Raw genomic sequence first — 22,882 nt, 5'->3', positions numbered from 1 at the left:
CATCATCATTTAAAGCCTATAATAATTATATAGAAGATATATAGAAGACACAGGCACTAATTCATCTTCTTAGAAAGTGCGAATTTGCGGCTGTTCCGCAGTCCAGATGTGCGGTGCGCCCCCACTACACCCCCCGCACAGCGACGTGAGCACGCAAAGCCTCACCGAGTGGGCTGCGTCAAGTCCACCGGAGACAACCCAACACAAACCGGAAATAAAAGGATTTTGGCTTCAAAATAAAAGCATGCATTTGTCCCAACAATATTAAATTGTTTAGTTAGACACGTGGGAAGTAAATAATACTGGCAATCTGTCAAGTGGGTTAATTAATTTACAAATCACCTGATCAACTGCAGCGACTGTTGGTCAGACTGGATAAGCAACCCTGTAACAGACATTTTTCACTGTTTTGACATTTAATGGGCTCACCCTTTGATTAATGAATACAAAAATAAATTGTAATGAAAATAAGACTAATTTCACTCTAATTTGTGACCTGCTGAGGACGGCCCAGCTATGCATTACTTTGCAAATTTTAGTTCACAGAGTTTTCTCCACAACGGGTGGAGAAAAGGTACAGGAGTAGTGAAAAGACTTGATTAATGATGGCTGCGCTCCCTTTTGATAGGACTTTTGATAGAAGCTGTTGTGCATACAGGCTGGCTGGAGGGACAGTGGAAACAGATATAGACTGCTGTGTATGTCATGATCATCAGCTACCCCTGTGCTTTATTGCTTGGTTTGTTTGTTTGTTTTTGAAAAGACACACACATTGGAAAAAAAACAAACAAACAAACAAAAAAAAAAAAACAGCAAGGCCCAAAATCAATGGTTGGTTGCTAAAGAAAATTATTCATTGAGCGAGATAAATATACAGATAATGCTAATGGTCTGTTAGGAGCTAAAAGTGGACCCAGTGTGGTCAGACTCCAGTGGGACCTGTTCTGTCTCATAATTGTATAATTAATCAGGTAAATATTTGCCGACATGTTCGCTGTAATCGCCTGATAATCTGCTGCGATTCTCTGTCCCATCAGAAACCTCTTAACGCAACTTTAAATTGAAGCCACTCTTTGGTGTTTAACTTTACATCTCTAACCGGAAGTTTGGTTTCCGTATCGCAGCCAACTTGACGCTGAGCACTGAAGGAAAACGGAGCAGAAGAGCGAAACATGGCGACTTCGAACAATCCGCGGAAATTTAGCGAGAAAATCGCTTTACACAACCAGAAACAGGCGGAGGAGACGGCGGCGTTTGAAGAAGTGATGAAAGACCTCAGCATTACCCGGGCGGCGAGGGTAACGAAACCGGTTCTTGTTTTTTGCCCCCCCCCCCCCGCCGCCTCCTCTTCCCCGTGTGTTTTCAGAGCTGTCATTTGCACGCAGCCGGGGCTCGAGAGGTAAACAATAACAAACGACGCCTCCTGCCAGCTGCAGCCGCTTTCTGCCCCCGCTGCCCACAAGCAGAGCTGGCGGGAGGTGACGGTCCTGAAATGTTCAGATGAGCGACGGGGACCTCCGTCCCGAAAAGTTATTGCAATTTTTGTCCCACGCAAGTAGAAAGCGAAGGGGCGTGCATGCGTGTTTGACAGCGCGGCCGACCGCAGCTGCAGACACCCGGTGACATGGAGATGCACATATGTTTTGTGATGTCCTGTGGAGGGTCATTTGTGGACATTGTGTCTGAGGTGGTAATGAATGGTGAGGTGTTTGTGCGCCGTGGCATTGTGAACTTGTTTGACGGGTCCTCAGGCCTGTGTGTCCTGCAACATGCTTGTCACTCACACCAGAGATAAAGGCGACCAGATTTTAAGCCACATACAGCACAGGCCTCCAGAATAAATCCTATGGAGGCAGGGCTGCAGGAGGAGCTGCTGCTGAGTGGGGACAGGATGGGCAGTGCTTATTGTATACTCTTAACCATCAGTACACACAGTGGAAGAGGAATGTGCATGTAGGAAAAAAAAAAAGTCAATATATCCCTGTTGCTCCTATGATATCATGCTACAAAACTATTTTTTCCCTCTCTTCAGACCACAGATGTAGTCTGACCAACAGGCCAGGACAAAACTCTCCCCTCATGCCTTTTTCACAGAGATGTGAATATGTCACGGTGTAAATAACATCAACAATAGCTGCACTCCAGTTAGCTGCTTCAGTTTTAGTACTGTACGTGCTGGCTCACTGTCTCACTGCCATGACTTATTTGGACGCTTGAACTGGATGGAGCCACTGTCGATAATATTGGTAACACCTGTGCTGTGACAAGTCAAAACGTCTGTGCGTGAAAAAGGCCTGGTAATGAAGCTTCAGCAAGTATTGGGATTTTTCTTTTTTCTGGATAAATGACCGCAGCAACAGACACAATTGCAAAATTGTAATTCATTTGTTTAATTTTCCAACAAACAATTGTGCCATAGTTATTATAAATGTGTGTTTTAGGATATTTGCGTGTTTGATTAGAGGCCTTGTTTTGTAGGCTTTGGATTCATTGATGAATGGACAAATGATAGGAAGCTCTTGTCTGAGCCAAAGTTAGACTAGTGAGAAGTAGGCCTCAGGTTTAGAGTTTCACCCTCCTCACCCTGTCCCCTCCCTCTCCCTTTCATCTTTTCTCTTTTTTTCTCTCTGTACCTGACTTGCTGTGGTTAAAAAGATTAGGAGTGGCCTCTTCCTGATCCGGAGATGTTACAATATGTAATCCTTTGTCAACAAAGTAGGTTTGCATGTATTTAAACAAATAAACTCTGAGGTCAGAGTCTTATCAAATACACCAGTGATGCAGGCATAGTAATTGATTTTATTAGATTTTCTGCCTTGCCAACAGTGAGCAGTGGGCTTGCATGAGAAAATTTAATTGACCGATTATGGGTGCTGTAATGGGAAATGGAACAGGAGGTTGTTTTGAAATAAACACTGCTAAGGCTTTAGGGGGTTTACTTTTAGAAATTCACACATGTGCAAGTTCAGTCAGCGCTGTGATCTCCCTGCAGTGCTTCACTTCCACCTAAAGTTTCTTACCATCTTCATAGGTTAAAGATGTTAAATTCACACTGCTGCTGCTGCAGTGACAGCTGTAAATTTAGCAGCCTGCATTACACTTTGCGAGAACGCATTTATGCTTTGTTTCAGTTAAATTAATCTGGTTTTCTTTCCTTTAAGTGTTTCATTTGGCAAATGTTTCTTTTTATTTTGGCTCCTGTTGTTAATAGAGACATCATCAGTCAGTGTTTTCAGTGCTGTCGTCTATAGAACATAATCGCACAGTTATAAGAACTGAATGGGATTGGGGTCAGACTAGCGTAAAGATACATAAATGTCCCCTTTGCAGCAATAATTGTCCAGCAGGAAATCACATTAAGCTATCTTTATTAACAATATTATTGACTACATCTTGTTGATGTAGGCCTGGGGTTGTTTATAGGCAATTCATTGGTTTTTTTTTTACTGTTGCTGGAGCATGAACATGCTATGACTGAGAAACACTCATATTTATTTCTTTTGTAAAGTTCACATATTTTCATCTTGTCTTACCTGGTGTTGTTCTGTTTCCAGTTACAGTTGCAGAAGACTCAGTATTTGCAGCTGGGACAGAACCGTGGGCAGTACTATGGAGGATCTTTACCAAACGTCAATCAGATTGGAAACAGCACTGTCGATTTGTCTTTTCAGGTGAGCAAAGTTTTCTTGAGAGTTTTAAATGTCTTTGGTAACAGCTGCTGTGTGAGTGCAAAGAAACAGATTTGTCTTGAATGTGGGAAACTCATTTAATCTGTCCCAGGTTTAGTTTTACAGTCATCATCCACCGCTGTACATTTACTTTTTTTTAAAACACCCTGATGTTTCCTGGGCTAAACACTCTGCTACGCAGGAAGTGAACATACTTTGTGTATGCAAACAACCAGAGCGCTCTATTTAGAATAAATAGAGAGGAGCAGAGTAAATATATCATACGACAGTTGATCTGTTTCATTACAGTATCTGTTTCATTGAATTACGTTTTCTTCTATGTCAGCATAGACATAGCTCTGTCCAAACATAACAGTAAATATTTACTTATAGCATCTGGACAGATAGTTCAACAGTAACTTTAAACTTCACATATTCTGACACAACCCATTAACCGTATATTATTCTTGGATCAAAACGTATGAGATTAAGTAGGGACCACAAATGAACGTTTTTCTACTTGACATATTTTGTGAGTTTATTTTGCAAATGTTATGGAGCTGCGTGATGATGGACAGTCTGTGTATATGAAAAAGAGACGCTGCTTCATTTTCCCCCTTTTTCACCCAAAATTGCACTGGAAACAATGCCTTGCTCGAGGCAACCAAAGGTATTGAATTTCTACACCAAGATTAGGAATTTCTGAAATATTCACTGCTAGCAGAAAGGTTCATCCAGCACTGCAGTGCTCCTGGGGTAGAAAACCTTTGTCCTTTATATCCCTGTGGACAGCTTCCCCTGCCATCCATACATTAGACAAAAGTATCCAGTTTATTGCCACAACATGCCCATGTGAAAAAACAAAAATGAAGTTTAATAGGTGTTAATGCATTTTAGGGACATTAATAGCTTGATTACACTGTTGCTTTATTTGTGTAAAAGAAATGTATTCTTTGGGGACAGAGATACAAAGTTGAATATGACTGAGACCCTCCTGTTAGCTACCCAGCAAAACCCACGTAGGTGAAGTATTATTATTTAGACAGAAGATGGTGGGAGTTAGTGCTATTGTTTCCCCATCAAGACTCAGTTCCCCCACGAATCAGCTACAGTATGATGGCCCTTACAAATTTTATTCAAGAAATCACTTGAAGAAATGTGTGAACAGAACAAAATGGGCACTTTTCCAGAGCCTTTTCATTTTAATTTTCAATTTCACAGGCATTTCCCAATTTTCTGTTGTCAGTTTTGCCTCAAGCTGCATTAACGTTCATCCCATTTGATGAGAGAGCTCAGAACACAGGTTTATTCTCTGTGCGCCAAGGACAGTGTGACTGTGGCCAAGAAAAACCTCTGAAGTGCAGGCTTCATGAGCTAGTGCAATACTTTTCTATTGAGTAATTACTTCAGAGTTTAACAAATGTTTAGTTTTGTTTTGTTTGCATCTCATATTTAAAATCAAATACATTGTGACTCCAACTGGAAGGTAATGTTCACAGTTTGATCAGTTAATTATAATCCTTGTCTGTCTTCATTTGTCAGAATTCAGGGCTGGACACAAACAGATCGACGCGACACCACGGATTGGTGGACAGAGTCTACAGGGACCGGAACCGCATCACATCACCCCACCGGAAACCCCTGTCTATTGACAAACATGGACGCCAGATATCCTTTCACGCTGTCAGACTCAAGCTGCCAACAAGGATGATGAAGTTGTAATTTGCAGTAATAGGTGCAACAAAATGAGGCTGTGAATCTCCCGTGGACACGTGTGGCAGCTTAACTCTAATCACTGCTGTAGAACTGATCAATCAATACAACTATCCACATTGGTAAATATGTGTCCCACCACATATTTTCTGAGATTTTGGTTTTCTTAATATTGTGGTAGAATGTAAATTTGTGTTTCCTGGCCACTCAATCCCACAACAGAGGTGGTATTGAGTGTTTATATGTCTGTGTGTTGTAACAGAACCGTTCAAGACACAGTCACAAAACTTTACCAGTATGTAGCTGACAGCGAAATGAGGGCCAAGTTTGAAGATGGGTATGAAGTCCTCATGTAATAATGTAGTAATGACTACTGAGTACTCCTTGGCTGGAAGGTCAGAATGTTGACAGGTGGAGGGATCCCATTGCAACATGGTCTGTAGTTCATTTTTACAGATGTTTTTATGGCTCCAGAATTTCTTAACTAGTTTTGTGTGTGCTTGTCAATGACTTCAGTCTGTAATTAATTAAAGTCAACTTTTGAATGTGTTTGGTTGAAGGTAGTACGGCAGATGTACAATCAGTCAGTCAGCATTGCAAATGAAGCCCTGACAAATATCAGACCCCAGTGAGAAGCTCACTGTTCATTATACTTAAATCACATGCTGGTTTGGTTGACACACTGTCAGCGCTGCACTCAGCACTGTGCTTTTTAATTATATCCTCTTGTGCTTAAAGAATGCACAAGGATGAATGCATTGACTCTGCCAAGACTTTCAGTCTCCAGCTATATTTGCTTAACCTGAGATCTCACATTGACAGCTGTCCATATGGCTCAGTTTATCTGTCACCGCCACCTGATACCAGCTGGAGGAGGTAAGAAATGATCATAATAAACCATAATACATCCCTCATATTGCCTCGCTCAGAATTACAGCTCATTACACACTGCCTCACACTTTAATGTATTATTTCCTAATCATGAAGATCAACAGATCAACGGTACAAGAAGTATTCAGAGTGAAGTCTCTGAATACACTGCGACACTTTTAAAATCCTGAGTTTGAAATCACATTGTATATCACATGTTTACTTTCACAAGTCACAGTCATAGACAAAAATGTTCCATTTACTGTAGATTTTCATCACAGGATCACATTCAGATCATTGTACATCCTTGTGTTAAAAATCAAACTTGCTTGATACAGTTGTGACCGCTGTGTTTAGTCTCAGGCTCAGTTTGGTCACCAACAGATTCAAATCCTAAACCCTTGCACAGAACATGACGTGTTGAAAGTGTGAATATGTTTCCTTGTTTTTCACAGACTGGTGGAAACTTTAGAAAATGTCAACATGGCTAAACTGTTAATTGTCTGCTTTTACACATATGTGCAGTATTTAGAAGTTTCTTTTCATTGACTTTACACACATATTTACTTTACTGTTTGACCTATGAGTGAATTCTTGTGCTGCAGGACAAACTCTGACTCAGCACTGCACCAGAGCACAATAACCCCGGCCCAGCAGGCCTGTTTCAGCGGAGGATCACAGGAGCTCCAGCCAAAACGAGGTACACATTATCTGAAAGAGGCGACATGTTAAAAGTTGTTAGCACACATATGGACATGGTCATTGACATTATGTACTTTAAATGTTGAGGAAAATGGTGAGATATAAGTGAGGGTTAAGTGAAAATCTATACTGCAATAGGCTGTTACCAAACAAACAGTTAATAAAGTTAACTCATATTGTATAAACTGAGCTATTCAACATGTTTACTTCTAATGTGACAATTTTTAACCAGACCGTTCAGGTGTTTTTCTCTTGTTATCTGCAGTGGGTGGTGGTGGTTTTTTTTATTTATTTATTTTGTTTTTTGGTATTTTTCTGCTTTCTCTTGATGGTTCAGTTGAGTGCCCTCCAGTGTATGATGAAAGGGTTTGAATGTGGCTTTGAAGGCAGAGGAGGAAAATGACTGCTGAGCAGACGGGCTGCATCTAAATGTCTGATGAATTTTACTGCTAATGGCTGCGTGAGGCAGATTATTTTAATTTGACGCACTTCGGTTAAATTTGTATAGATCTCGGAGAGATTTGGGTGTTACCCATTAATGCTATTCAGTAGTAGTAGTAGTAAGTTGTTTTTTTAAAAATATTTTTTACTTCCTAATGTCATACTCCTTGTCCCTTCTTCTCCCCGTCTGTTTTTCTATTGTCTTCTTGAAATAACATTTGATCACATTAAAGGAGGACATGTGGGCTGTGATTATTACAAGCTTAAACAGGCTGGACGTCTATAGACCCAAGAGACTGAAGAGATTTGTTTTTCTCTATCTCCAGTTCTCCTGCTCACTGTACCAGGGTCTGAAGCAATTAAACAAGAGGTTGATGAAGAAGCACAAGAACAGAACTGGGACTGTAAAAAGGTGCAAAACCATCTCCACACAAATATGTTGTCTGTCAGCTTTCTCTACCGCCACAATACTCCAGCTGTAATTTTTGTCCCCTTTCAGAACATCTCAAGATCCAAGCCCTGCAAAGTTCCCGGGATCAAGTGAGTGTTTTACCGTTTTCCTCATTTGAACCATTTTGAGGATACTTAATGATTAACATAACGAATTGATGTTTTAGCTCTGGCTGCACTGTCATAAAATGGTGACATGCAGCTTCAAATTAAGTGCATATTTACATACATCCAAAGAACAACAATGAATAAAACATAGCTTTAAAATTTGACTTTAATGAATAAACATCATCTTCATTTAAATTATTGGTCAAAAATTTTAGAGCAGTCCCACAGTTTCCAGTTTTTATTGAAATTTCAGCAGTTCAAGTCCAGTGAAAAACCTTAAATGGTACAAAAAAAATCGTGTGAATGTCATAGTTTAGAATTCCTATAGGTGATGACTTACAAACCCTCTGTCTGTTTAAAAGCAGTGTTGGAACAAACTGTGTTACCACACCCTCCAATGCACTCTTAGAACAATACTTTACTGGAGGAAGTACTACTGTATATTTTTATCAGAATGATGAGAAAAAGACAAGTTACAAATGAAGGCAGACTGGTTGGTCAGGGGTTCGTCCCACAACAAGATAATGACCCAAAATATTAGAAGGAAAGAACCACGATGGAAGATGAGCACAGTCTCCAGACTTAAACCCAACGGAGCTGGACTGGATGATGAGAGAAAAGCAAACTACAAGTGCAACACATTTGTGGGAACTTCTTCAACAATGTTGGGATGAACTTTTTGAACAATGTTTTATTTCCATTGTAGAAAGAATGCCTTGAGTGTGTTCAGCTGCTTGATGACTCAAAAATAGAAATTACATTTAGTTGAACACAAAGACTCCATGATTTCTCCAGGTTTTTATTCGTTTTATGGTTTAATTTCAGAAACACTGAGACAGAGAATTCTGTAAATTTAAATAACAGCTGGAAAAACTGATGTGTTGCAAAATGTTTGACCGGTAGTGTACTCTTATGACTGCCAAAGTAATGAGAGTGTGGAGCCAATGCATTAGCAAAAGTACCACTGGCTAAATGCATGAAGTCCAAATATCTCTGGAGTTGTTTGTCTTGGAAAACATTTTCAAGTGTTGCGCAGTAATCTGCATAAGCACCCCAGGGTTTGTGTTTCTGATTACATTTTTCAGAGGGTATTGAGCTTGTCGTCACTGCGTCCATCTGTTTTCTGCAGCATATTCCCGTCTCCGGACCAGCAGCTGACCACTTCACTAAAACCAGCAGTCCACAACACTGGCGGTTCCCTGCCTGACCTGACTAACATCCAGTTCCCTCCTCCGCTGCCCACCCCGCTCGACTCAGATGAGGCAGCAGCCGCCTCCTTCAGCTCCTCTAACAGCACACAGACCCTGGCTAACACGCAAGGTAGCACTATGGAAAATTTCAGACTCTCCTGTAATTAAATGCAGTATCTCAGAATTTGGCACATGTTTGCTGCCAATTTCAGACTCTGTGTGTGTGCTTTTAAGAAAACTCTTTCCATGTGCCTTGTTTGTGTGCTGGGTAGGAGTGAACACCTCTCAGCCCACAGTAACCATGGAAATACAGCCTGGGCAGGAAAACATGGTTCCTCTCATCCTGAATGCAGGAGACTCCCACCAGCACCAGAACCTCCAGCTCTCCCCAACATCTCCACCTCTCAGTCTCTCTCAGGTACACCCTGCTCTCTGACCTGAATAAAAATAATCACGCAAGCTGAATTGATTATTGTGTATTTGATTTCATTTACTAAATTATTCCCATTGTTTTATATTTATATTTATATGTATAATATATAATATATGTATTATATATTATATATTTATATTATATTTGTGATGTTTAAACACAGGTGGCACATTTTTCTTCATAGCTAGGTGTAAAATAAAAGCAAAGCAGGCAGCTCTACAGCCTGCTGATTCTGAAGTCAATCAATCAATGCATTCTCCATAAAATATTGGAACCTTATCCCTTATTTGTTGCTTTACTCCCTCCAGGCGGCCATCAACGCTATGAACCTTGAGCAGCAGCTGTCCCAGTACGCCTTCTTCAACCAGCAGCCATCGTCCCAGACTCACCAGAGCCAGCAAGTTAGTTTCCCTAAGCTGCAGCTGACATGCATTTCTAGACTGATTTTAATTTGAGTCGAAAGCAAAATTAAATCAAAAACGATTTATAATTTGTAGGGTTAGTACATTAAGCACATTGAAACATTAAAACACATTGAACTACACTAAAAGTAATGAAATTTGAACGAGGCTAGCTGTCTTTTCTTTTCCAGAGTTGTGGATTTATTTGTTAAATTAGTTTTTCAGTCATTGCAATTTTTCAGAAAAGTCTCCTCAAGCCTATCATTGTTAAGATTTGTCATATTTGAACAACTGCCTTCAGATGTTAGATTGTGGCAAAATGAGCAAAAGTAACAGCATCTTCTTAATCTCAAATATAAATATATAATAGCAAAATGGGACATTTTCTGTTGCAGAAAATTGTGATAATTGTCTGAAAATTGAGGCATATGGCTATAAATGGATAAATAAATCTCTAATTACCAGCAAGACACACACATCTGCCATGTTGTTGAGTTGTGGTTGATAATCCGTGAGACGCACTTTGCGATTGAGTCCCTCCCACACAAATTGTATTATGCGCAGGGTTACCATAAGAAAATAGAAAATACTTAAACAGATTTAAAACTGGATAAGAGAAACTATGTTCATTAAAATCCAGAACCCAAATCTAAATCCATCAATATCCCTTGGTTCTCTGGAAAATCTTCTCTGTCCTTTGATCAACACTTCACTTCAGCACTTCTGAGGAAATCCCTTTGGTGGAGAGTCGCTCTGATGTACAGTAGCAGCAGTTCATAAATGAATGATTTCACCATGATTTGTTGACATGGTCATGATTTAAAAATGAGACCTCTTTAATGTCTTATTCTGAGTAATGTTATGTTCTTTTGATACAGTTATGAACATTATACCATTATTATGACATTTAATTATTGTATTTGATAAACACATGTACATATGAAACTAGAATGCAGCCTGTAGCCATTTGTTTCTGCTAATTCTTTTGATACATATGCCAACATACTATAAAAACAGATACTGATGTACCGTATTTGTGATAAGCCAGTATTAAAACTATAAAGCAGTACTTGATGACTTCATATCTATTTATGACTCCACTCTTTATTTTCCAGCAGACAGGTCTGGTCCAGTTGCCGTCCTCCGTGAACTCCTGCTCCACATCAGACAACCACACATCCTCACAAACCAACATGACCATGGACATGAACACGGTGAGCAGTGCACACATCTCTCTGCATTCAATGTGGTTTTATGACAGCAGCCGCCGGTGAGGACTGGTTCTCCCTGGCTGCTTCTTGTGTCTCCCTGGGAGTGTGTTTTCAGGTGACATCAGTGTGTTGGCCTCAGTAAATACACACTGCCTTGTCAAAGTATTCAGACTTGTTGACATTGTGCACATTTTGTTGAGATATGAAGTTGTTTCAGGGTGCGTGTATTGTGCAAAGACTGAGTTGTACAGCAATCACCTACATCAAAAATGCAACAAATTATACTGCCTCTATAAAAGTGTGCTTGACAGCACAATTGTGCTTTCTCTCTTATTTAAAATTAATGCTTTATGCTTAATGCTAATGCTTTTTTTTAAAAATTTATTTTAACAGTTTCATAATTATTTTTTTTTACTTTACATGCTTCACACAGAACCAAGACAAAACTGAATGAATGCACAAAATACAAGCACAACAACATGTGTAAAACATCAAGGAATCTAAATGCTTTTGCAGGGCACTGCACATCCTCCAGATCTTGGCTCTCACTGCTCTGCTTCTGTTGCAGTGGGACTGTGTTTGGATTACTGCACAAATGAAGTGGCCTACATTCTCCTCATCTCAGTCATAGACTTTGTTGTGTGGGGTCAAGTGAAACATTGTGAGGAGACACAGTAGGACTTCAGCTTAGACCAAAACATTGTATTAACAAACCCCTGAATAAGAATCTCATCTGTAGCTCATGTTATGAGATATGGTTTTAGATTTCTCTCCTCCACTTCTAACACTATGTTTTAGCTGTGGAACAAACACAGTTCACACTGAGGTAATGGAAAATATTTATTTCGGTTTCTTGAGAGTTCAAACAGGTCTGCTGCAGCCATTATCGTTGCTCTAGTTTATATCTGTATTCAGAGACCTTGAACTGCTTTATTGCTTCTATATCTCATGCTACCAATATTTTGATAGCTTATCTATGCATAGATTAGGAATGTTGTGATTTGAACCCCTGTTGGCTTTTGAGTGATAAGAGATTATCACTTTCATTTGATAAATCTGAATTACTCGACAGTTTAACTGTTATTCACTGTGATAGTAACTTTGACATTTCTCTCTCCACAGTTACAGTCGTGTATTGCCTAAGTCAAGTAGATTTTGTTATCTGAATACGATTTCACCATAATTTTATCTTTGTTTTTTTGTGCAAATATCCTCCTTTGATTTAGTTGGATGAGTACACAGAAAAGAGCAGATATGAGCACAACAAAAGAACGCAGAGTTGGTTCTCTCTGATCCTCCAGTTTTACAGTATTCAGCTGCTCCGCTTGGGTTGTTGGCAATATTTCTCCCCTCCTAATTAATCCCCTGTAGTTTTCACTGTTTCTCCTAGATTCTCCAGTATTGATGTGACATGAAGTGCATGGTGTTCACATTGTTTTTGTCATTCACATTCTCCAATTATTTTAATTTTTATTTTGGTATAAGATTTGAAAATTCTGCGTTGCAACCATTAAAGACAATATTTCAGAGATTCCTCAGTCAGGGTTCCTGCTGCTGAGCTGATGCTGGGAAAAGTATGACCTTCTGTAAAACTGTAAGACAAGCAGCACAGACACATTTAACAAAGCTGCACATCCAGCATGAGCACATTAACTCACAAAGAAGCCAACAAAGATAATCCTCCACTGTGAATAACTCAAACATATCCTCTTGTATCAGGCCTCCTCCCTCCAACAGTACCGCAGTAGGGTCGGATCCTCTGCCAATCAGTCTCCAACCTCCCCTGTCTCCAATCAAGGCTTCTCACCTGGAGGCTCGCCTCAAGTAAGGGCGTGTGAACCAATGAGCTGCTGGCTTGCTCTGTATAAACTTCACCGTCCCCTGCATCGTAGTTCTGTGGTTGCCTAGTAGGACTCTGTTGACCCCCTACAGCTGCTTTTACTGTGACGACATTAATAGATCTGGGCAAAAAAAAAAAAGTAAAGCATGTCACTTTTTTGTTGTTTAAAAAGGGACAAAAATCATGATAATAAGGTCCTCTTATATCAATATGCAACACAATGCACCTTTTCCAGAGCTGACATTTTAACATGTCATAGCAGGGAACTGCAGGAAGTGTCTTTCAATGGATGTCAGCCAGCATACACAACGCCATAATTGATGTTAATAATTACAGGTGTGCTTTTCATGCTCTGACATGATAAAAGGTCAAGCTTAAACATTGTCTAGTCAAAGAAACGTTCTGGGAGAAAACTGACTGAACTGAAAATTGTGTATCACACTTTAGTGTTATAATATGATTACAGTGATAGATGATCGATAGAAGATTAAATGCTGACACACGGTGAAGTCTAAAGTAGTTCCTCTTTTGCCCAGATCTGACCACCAGTCTCTTTAAACACTCAGTGTCATTGATGTGTTGTGGTGTAGCTGTGTCCCCTGACCTTTCTTCTCCGCCGCTTCTGTGATATTTGCGTTGCATCTCCACTGTTTCCTCCCCAGTCCTGCTATATGAGACTATGTGCCAGAGTTTTTATGTTAATCAGATCTTTGTGTTTATTGTGGGTGTGCACCAGCATGGGGATTTGAGTTGGTGTGGAGGGGGAGATGCGAGTTCCCCTCGAAGCATTTTTGAGGAGAAGCCGTTGATCATTCTCACGGTTGAATCTCAACAAACTGAGCCTAGCTTGCAGGGTGGTGCTGTAAGATAAACTAAACACACCCAAGGTAAACATGGATCGGGGTGGTTCGTCTCTTTCAGACTCAGAATAAGCATTTGAGATTTGAAACTCTGCTAAAGAGGTGGTAGTGTAAATCGTTCACTGAATTCACCTTGAATTGCATGTTAAAATGTAGATTATATAAAGTATGAAATTCAGTATTTAAAACATATAAAGCCTTTAAACAATCAGGTAACATTTTAAATAAGCACTTGTTCTACTGAATTGTAAGTGTGACTTTGTATCCTTAAAATACTGAGAAAGAGAAACATAGCAAGTGACAGTGATGATATTTTGTGTGTGTGTGTGTGTGTGTATGTGTGTGTTTGTCCTGCTGTTTGCTTACCGAACTCAGTTCTTTCCTGAGCTGAAGCAGCTCACTTGTAGTCCTGAGGTTATCCACAGGCTAAACCACAACTGACAGGCTGTGTGCTCTATTATCCTGTTCTGCCCTGTGGGGACATCTGCAGCACACACAGATAATTTGGTTTTGAACTAGGAGGAGCACAGGCTGAGAATATGATCCAATTACTTCTACATTAAGAGGCCACGATGAAATAGGAGAATTTCTGTTGCTGGTTGAATGAGGACATTCAAATGAGAGACTTCAATGGAATCATCTTGCATTGGATGGAGAATAAAGTCACAAGTGGATTATATTTTCAATTATTCACTTTATTTCATGTGAATTTCATTTTATTTGTTTCATGTTAATTAAAGCACGGAGGCACTGAAGGCGGCAGAGGAGGCTCCTGTGGATTTTTGATATTTGATGAGTTTCCATTTATCAGTATTATGTGTATATCGACCTTTGGGACAATGGTGTAGGGCATGGAATAGCTCTAATTCACATGATGTATCCATCCCTTATTTATTAATATGTTTACTTGTTACTTATCTATATATTTAGTTATTTGTTGCACATAAAAAACAGGTTTTCAATAATATCCATGCAGTTTTGAAGTGTTCTGGTGATGGAAAGATTCTTAGATATCTTGTGAGTAGTCCCAAACTAGTCCCTGCAAGACTTGTAGTTTAGCTTGCCTTTATTATTGAAACAGTAGACTACAGATTTTTTGGTGGGCTGTCACTTGTTTAGTGTCTGTGTCTTCAACATCCTTTGAATGAAAATGTTTCTCCTGAATTTAATGTTTCTTTGGTGCTTCTTCAGTGTGTACCATCCCCTTTTTCTGTCGGTACACATTTAAGCTGTGTTTGAGCACAGCAGTCTATCTCTTCTGCAATATGTGCACAAATATTGTATCATACACATACAGAACACAGGATGTGTTAGTATACACAAACTGGCTGCACATTAGCAAACTTAACTCAAAAGAATCACATTTCCAGATGTTGTGCGGTGATTTTTAGCAGTTTGTCGTTTCAGTGTTGTGGCTGCTTTGACTGTGTCCTTTTCATATTCTGCGTTTTATGTTAAATGTAAACAGTTGTATGCAAAAGTTTAGTCAACCCTTGAAGTGAAAAGAAGTAAATACAAATAAAAACTTTCAAACTTGTGCATACAACTGTAACCTCTGCAGCCTGGTTCAAGAATATCCATTCTGGTGGTCCGCACAAGGAGTTTTTACCTGCGTTTAAATAAACAGATTTGACCTGTTTGTTCTCGCAGCATAACTCCATACTGGGCAGCGTGTTCGCAGACTTCTACGACCAGCAGCTCCCATCCATTCAGGCCAGCGCTCTCTCACAACAGGTACAGGCACTGTCTTTGTTGTCCATGTTTGGTTCTGCTGTCTACCCACCCTCACTTTCAAGCAAACACATGTAAAATACAGTTGAAAAGAAAATGTTCACCACTTTTTCCATGTCTTTCTGTTGTGATTGCCAGTTGGAGCAGTTCAACATGATTGAAACCCCCATCAGCTCTGACAGCTTGTATAACCAGACCTCCACCCTCAACTACTCCCATGCACTTATGATGGGTTTAACTGGTGGCCATTGCAACCTGCAAGACTCACAGCAGCTGGGCTACAGTAACCATGGCAACATCCCCAACATCATTCTCACAGGTGCTGCTTCAACATCATGTGGCTTCTTGAGTCTTCTTACTTAAAGCACTGATCCTTAGACTCTGAATGGTAGAGGTGAAAAACCTCGGACTAGAGTAAAGCCTGTGCTTCTTATGTGCTTATATGTCTGTTATAGTAACAGTGTCTCTGACACTGTGTTAACCAGAACCAAACATTGTTACCTTCACAAAGATATGATTGATTGCAGGGCTGCTATAATAGATTAGATTGTACCGGTATACCCAATAAGCTGTAAGCATTGTTGTTATCTGCCATTCATGTGATGAGCAAATCTTTAAATCTGGCGGTGATGGTTTAAGTTCTGCATTACTGGAAAGTGCTGATGTTTCCCACACTTGACAGTTGGCTGCACAACAGAGTTATATTTGTGAGGGGAAGGGAAGTTTTTTCCTAATCAATAGGACATGAACCATCCTGACATCCTTATACATATAAATACAGGGCAGTGAGGAATCTATATATGAGATTGTTGAATTTTGTCATAAATAACAGTTACAGCAACAAAAAATTAAACTCAAATTCATAACTTAAACACTTGTAAATCTAGGAATAAGCCAATTAGCCAGAATTAGTGGCCAGGTGTTTCTGAAAATTAGCAGAGCCTGTTGTTAACTGCCTCTTTACTAAAATGCATAATAAAAATGTCAAGATGTCAGACCTCCCAAGTTATTATGAAATCATAACCCAGACTTCTCAACTTCTTTTCTTGCTGCAATTGATTTTCTTTTTAGTCATGCAGTCTGCCATCTAATGCCTTGAACCAGTAATTCTGTTGTTTTAATTCGCTGTCTTGTTCGTGTGCAGTGAGTGGAGAGTCTCCCCCCAGCCTGCCCAAGGACCTGACAGGGTCACTGTCCACAGATGTCAGCTTTGATGTGGACTCCCAGTTCCCGCTGGATGATCTCAAAATCGACCCACTGACGCTTGACGGCCTGCACATGCTCAACGACCCGGACATGGTCCTTGCTGACCCAGCCACGGAGGACGCGTTTCGCCTCGACCGGCTCTAACCACCGCACAACATGCTCATGTACAGGTGTGTGAATGCTGTTGCCCCAGGCGGGAAGAAGGGGAGGGTTAGGGGGGGTGAGAGCATCGATTCCACACCAAGCAACACAATCAACCCCCACAAGAGAGCTTTTAAAAGAAACAGTGTTGTAAGAAAACGCATTGAAATGTTTTTGAAGACTGCTGCCAGCCTCCCGTTTCTTTAGAAGCGGAGAGATGATTTACGACTGATGACATATGAGTTATGGTATGAATCATATTTGTGGTTCTTCTGTCATCCCATTTTGATTTATTTCAGATACCTAGTTTTCATTCGAGGGAGCTTGATGAAAATATCATGAGGGCAGAAGAAGCCTGGTCTCGTATCTCTGTCAATGACTGACTGAGCTATGTCTGCAGAGCAAACACTTCACAAACTACAGTACACAGCTCATCTGTTAACATAGAGTAGCTTGATAACTCAGAGGAAACACTCGTTAAGTTTCACCTCCTTCTGTGCTAGTACAGATATTAATTTCACGCTGATCCCTGTGTGGTTTGTTGTAGGAGCCAAAGCCAGGTCCAGTTTGAGTTGAGTGAAGTTGTAAAGACGATGAGTCATTATTTTGCCACCTAAGTTATTTTTAGGAAATGCTGAATTTTGATTTTTACCATAGTAAATAGCAGTCATCAGTTATGCATGAAATCACAAATCACTGTGCATACTTGTTTTGCCTTAATAGCTTGACATTTTGTTTTTCTATTATGTAAATGAGAAAAAAGAGTCATTTTTACTGTTTTACAGGTGGTTTGGTCTACAGTGTTCACGGTTGCATTACTGTAGTTGTACTTTTGAGATGTGCTGATCTTTATCCATTATCACTACCATATAATTTATCACATTCATTTATCAGTGAAATCTAAACAGATAAATGAATTCTTTTTATGGAGTAGGTGTTTACAGGCTTGTTTTATTTTACATTTTACATGTACAGAATGTGATTAGATTTTGCGTAATAGTATCTATGCAAAACTACAGTGATTGATTTAGGACTGTAAAAGGAAACAGATAAAATAAACCCTTATATAGAGGAAGCAAGTGTGCAGGATTCTTCTAGAATGCACAGTTGGTGCCATGTTATATTTCTTTTGAAACGCTATACATTTTGTTTTCAGACTAGTGACGTGTAGACAAATAAAGACTTGGTGAGTGTGGCAAACAGTAGAAACTCTCCTGGATTACTCCCAAAGATGTGACCTCAGTGTAGTTGAGATATATATATTTTTCCAGACAATTGAACTGCCTCTATACTAGAACAGCATTGTTGATGCAATGAGAATGTATTTAGGTCACATCTGTACAGCTGTGTTGTTGCCATCTTGTTGTCCTCATTGCCTCTCATATCTAGCCTTTATGTACTGTAGGACCAAAACTCTCACCTGTTTATTTTCCCTCTACAGAGGAGATGTCGCATACTGTTGTAAGTTGTAAGTTTGTAAGTTTTATATGTGACTTTGCTTGTTTCCTTAGCACTGCATTGACACTGAATATCAGTTTCTTCGTCATGCTTGTGTTGTTCATCATCGATTTGTTCCACGTCTCCCTGGTCTTTGGTTCTGCATTAATATGGCTTCATGCATTTCCTCTTTAAAAAAATCCTCTGTACATTTCTCAGTGAATGGATCCTTTGGATTCAGTGGATGTGTTGCATATGTCATTATTGCACTTTATGCATTTATTTAAACCACTGATTTATGAGAGTTTCAACCAAACACCCCCTGTGACTGTTATGTGCACTGGACCTGTTTGCCCTGTCTTTGATTAAACTGCCTTCTTGTAAAAAACAAAACAAATACAAAAAAAAGCTAAATTATAGTTATTTTTTGAGAAGTCTTATATAGTCTATTTAAAAGAGCTGTTTTTACTTAATCGGTGAGTATTTTGTTAGCACTCTACTGTTACTCAGTTTTTCCAAAGTTTTGGAAACACATTTGTATTTTAGGACAGTGGCGATCAGAGGTGTGTCGGTCATGTTCCTGTGTTGCAGCTCTCTCTGCTACTGATAGCAGGTCAGAGTAAATAAATCTAAATGAACTGTGTATAAGTAATCGCTGAGTAGCAAATATAAAGTTTATTATTAAAATAGTTTAAGATACAGATATAGAGTGATTTCTCAAATGAGAACATTCAAATGTGGGGCATATTATCACAATGCTGTGCCAGATGGAATCAATCAATCCCTGAAATGTATTTTATGAAATCCATATTCAGTCCAGGTATAATTGTTATTAAAATGCCCATAAAACTAGTATAATTTCTTTTCTAGGACACTATATAGCCACTTCCCATCAATATTCCACACATGAAAAAGGCTAATCTGTAGCTGCTACATTATGTCTGTTGATGTGTGTCAAGGTCCTCTCGTGCCAGCATATTTCACCATTCTTCTCACACAGTGTGAATCAAAAATGTTCTGGGAAATGTGATCGAATCAGCTGAAATTAAGCTGTTGACCTTGACCTTTTTTTTTTCCTTTTTAAAAAAATATTCTAATGTTCTGGATGCATCATGTGTCTGACTTTTGATGCAGTGTTTGTTTTCTTTGCTTGATTTTTCTATTTTAATAATTTTGTGACTGCATGAATCGCTGGACATGGTTGCACCTCAATGGCTTGGATTTTATTTCTGTTGAAGGGTGGGTTCAGCGTTGTTTGTCTCAGTGTTTTGTTTTTCTTGTGTGGTAAAATTGTCTTTTGTCTCCTTTTAATTCAGAGTCATGGGTAGGCTAAGTAACTGCTATGTGGAGCCTAAAAGCATCAGAAATATGTTAATCAGCCTTTTATGCACATGTAGAAGCTGTTGTTTGGTACTATGTTTTACACTGCAATATACAGTATGTGCTTATTTTCTGTGCAACACACAGTTTTATTATGTCATGGTATGGGCTAGCTTTGTATATCGCTATTATAGGAACAATGTTTTTCGTGCTTTATGTGATATGATGTCAAAGTGAGAAAATGCACTGAGAAATACTGTGCTGCAATATGTCATTGTGGCTCTATATTCTCTGCTGGACCTCAGACTTTATGGTGAGCCTGACATCTTTGTAGGTCCACTTAATGTTTTGATATTTCTTTGAACTTTCTTGTGGTCATATAGATAGCTCTGACTGATGTGTCGCCTGTTACTGCCACCTTTTTATGCATCAACGTTCAGGTATCCATTGGTGTTACACCAGTGTTTACAGAGACAAGAGTTTACAACAGAGCAATGTTTGTTTTTCTCTTCATAGGCTGTTTCAATGTAGTTGAATACTGTAACTAGAATAACAGACTACATATGAACCACTTGCAGTGTAGATTAACATTGAATCAGTAATGGAATTTCAATTGTATGACAATAATTATATATTCAATTTCATGAGGTTTGGAAGTCCTATGAATTAATTATGTTTCTTTCATCTGTGTGCATTTCAAGGCCCTGAAAGCACTTTTTATTTAATTCACAGACTTTTATTCTGCAGAAATCCTCCTCCCCTATGTATTTCTCGTTAGCAGCAACATACCATCAGATGTTTTTTAAGAGAATAGGCACTATTTAGATTTTATTGGATTTAGCTTCATGGTAAATCTATCATCAGCACTATATATTCTTTTCCTTTTTTTCTTTGTTAAATGAATATTTTAGCCAAAAAGCCAAAGTTAAAAAAACAGCCATAAATGAGAGAAAATTGCGATGTTTTATCCTTCCAAATGTTGAAACACATTCTTTTCTTTGTTTTTTTCAAAATACTTTACTGGGGCACAAATTATTTAATGCATAATCTTATCAATGGATTGTTTACATTGAACATGATTACTGAAAGTCTTGCAGCATAACTTAAAAGAGATGTGACTGATGTGTCCTGTCCATTACCTGAGAAATCTCTTTTCTGCATGATACTGAATTTCAAAATATGTCAGAAAATACATTGACATGTTGTATTTTGCTTTAAATTAAGTATTTGGTTTTGCCTTTGTTATATAAATCTGAAGTTAAACACTATTTTGAAGTGAATATAACTATATACATCTTATCTGAGAAATCACATAGAAATAACAGTAAGAAATAACATGAGAAATAGCAGATACATATATATATATATATATATATGGAGAGAGAGAGAGAGAGAGAGAGAGAGAGAGAGAGAGAGAGGTATATGTGGATTGACTTTGTGACATGCTAAAACACAAACTGAATCAGGAAGATGAAACTGAGGTGTAGTCATGTATGGTCTCTCGGTGGGTTATCTACATCTATGAATCCTTTGTGTGCATTTTGAGGACTGCCCACTGCTGGTTCAAGCCTCATACAATGGCAGCTAAATTGTTACATAATGTATTTTGTTTCTGAGTACAGTGATACTATTCCAAACACTGCACATGCATTTTACTGCCGTGAAGGGGTGCACTATGCTCGTATGGTTGCACTCACAGCAACAGGAAACATTATGCTCATAGAATATGCAAAATCTAGCATTGTGCAGCACAGCTTAGCAAGTTGGTACTTTGTTTTGAGCTAACCCTTTAAAAAAAACGACTGGTTTAAACCTTGTTCTTCAGATTGTGTGTTTTCTAATTTAACTGTCAAATCGGACCAAAAGAATCCAAGTTGGCTGTAAATGTGTGCTATATTCAAGATGAAATATGCTTCTGTTTGAACTGTACCTGATGTATTTTTCTTGTGTGAAGGCTTATGTCTTTGTATCTTTGCATTATTATTTGTAAATGAAATGAGAATAAATATATCTGAATAAGGAGAGATGTTTAATTTTATTTTGTCCTTAGGTGGGCTACGAAAAGCACTGGAAAACAAAGAGCTAAAGCAGTAGTTGCATGGTGATTGCAGCCCCCATAACTGGCATAACTTAGACTTTCTCACCCACTGCACAGCTTCCCGCCCAGCACTTGCCCTGTCTATCCCACTCTGTCCACACTAATGCGAGCTCTTAGTGGACATTTTGCATGTGGGATGAATATAACAAAAGTCAAGATGACTGGTGGTAAGGTAAGGGTTATGATTATGTTGGGATGGTTTTCATTTATTGGCTTATATTATAGGTGTCAAGAAGCTAGTTTGAGCTTGGGAGTGTCTTATTAGAACTGATGAATCTCAAAAAGTATCTCCCATTTTGTTTTTCTAATACCAGTACTAATATAAACAATGTCTTTTTAAATTAGCAAAAACATTTCACAAATGTATTTTTACATTTGTAGATATTTAGGATCTACAAATGTAAGGAAAAAGGATTTAGGTAAAAAAAAACAACAAAAAAACGTAGCTGAGTGCACGAAAACTCCCCGTGCTTCACCACAACTGATGCCCTCAAACAACACAAGAGTGTTTTACAACCACTTTTGTCCAACCTCCTGACTTTCTCCATGCTTTACCTCCTCCGGCAATACTCTTTAAGTTGTACCCTGTTTTAGAAAGTGCAGGACACCATCTGCTGGTGGAATATTGTACTATAAAGTCATCATTCATAATAATTTACATGTTGTGATAAACATTATTTGAACTTGTGCCTCCTCAAAAAGTATGTGCATGAGAGAGAGAGAGAGAGAGAGAGTTGGTGAATGATGCATTGAAAAAGAATCAGCCTGAGTTAATGTAAGAGTCACAACTCCCTCAGCTGATTTTGATGCAATTATCTCCCCTATGAGGAGTAAAAGAGGAGAGATCTAACTAGAAGATTACGACTGAAAATGTGGTATTTTGATGTTTTTTTTTTTCTTTATTTGGCCTGTGGCTTAGGCAGTTTGTATTTCTTTTGGCAGTGGTTCAATCCAGAGCTGAAACGATGATTAATCGATTAGTTAATCGACAGAAAATCGATCAACAACAATTTTGCTCACTGAAGAATTGAAGCACAAATGCAACATTCTTTTTGTGGATGT

At 38.9% G+C, this 22,882-nt stretch overlaps 1 protein-coding gene across 4 annotated transcripts; it reads left to right on the top strand.

Annotated features, from left to right (window-relative positions):
* The first annotated feature begins 1,118 nt into the window (after positions 1 to 1,118).
* On the top strand, positions 1,119 to 21,744 carry crtc1a (CREB regulated transcription coactivator 1a). 4 transcript variants are annotated; one of them, XM_071491507.1, is made up of 15 exons: positions 1,119 to 1,298; positions 3,555 to 3,671; positions 5,211 to 5,338; positions 6,198 to 6,257; positions 6,857 to 6,951; positions 7,721 to 7,806; positions 7,894 to 7,934; positions 9,082 to 9,272; positions 9,415 to 9,560; positions 9,884 to 9,976; positions 11,095 to 11,190; positions 12,907 to 13,011; positions 15,538 to 15,621; positions 15,757 to 15,937; positions 16,763 to 21,744. In XM_071491507.1, the coding sequence occupies exons 1-15, from the start codon at positions 1,173 to 1,175 to the stop codon at positions 16,966 to 16,968; spliced, it is 1,755 nt and encodes a 584-aa protein (XP_071347608.1). In that variant the 5' UTR covers positions 1,119 to 1,172; the 3' UTR covers positions 16,969 to 21,744. The 4 variants fall into 4 exon arrangements, with proteins under 4 accessions (XP_071347608.1, XP_071347607.1, XP_071347611.1 ...); XM_071491506.1 differs by having other exon boundaries at positions 11,092 to 11,190; XM_071491510.1 differs by lacking the exon at positions 12,907 to 13,011 and having other exon boundaries at positions 1,120 to 1,298.
* The last annotated feature ends 1,138 nt before the right edge of the window (positions 21,745 to 22,882 follow it).

The sequence above is a fragment of the Trachinotus anak genome, unplaced genomic scaffold (assembly GCF_046630095.1).
Source record: "Trachinotus anak isolate AG129_WGS33_773 ecotype Australia unplaced genomic scaffold, CSIRO_AGI_Tana_v1 ptg000012l, whole genome shotgun sequence".
In the NCBI taxonomy this organism is placed as follows: Eukaryota; Metazoa; Chordata; class Actinopteri; order Carangiformes; family Carangidae; genus Trachinotus; species Trachinotus anak.
Note: the sequence above shows the minus strand (reverse complement) of the source record. Positions and strands in the feature narration are given on the sequence as shown.

Bases quoted from the DNA above. Each gene is read 5' to 3' on its own strand.
- crtc1a (XM_071491506.1), top strand. From the start codon at position 1,173: ATGGCGACTTCGAACAATCCGCGGAAATTTAGCGAGAAAATCGCTTTA. The intron at 6,258-6,856 runs GTAAGAAATGAT...CTTGTGCTGCAG, and splicing joins CCTGATACCAGCTGGAGGAG to GACAAACTCTGACTCAGCAC. The intron at 15,938-16,762 runs GTGCTGCTTCAA...GTTCGTGTGCAG, and splicing joins CCCCAACATCATTCTCACAG to TGAGTGGAGAGTCTCCCCCC.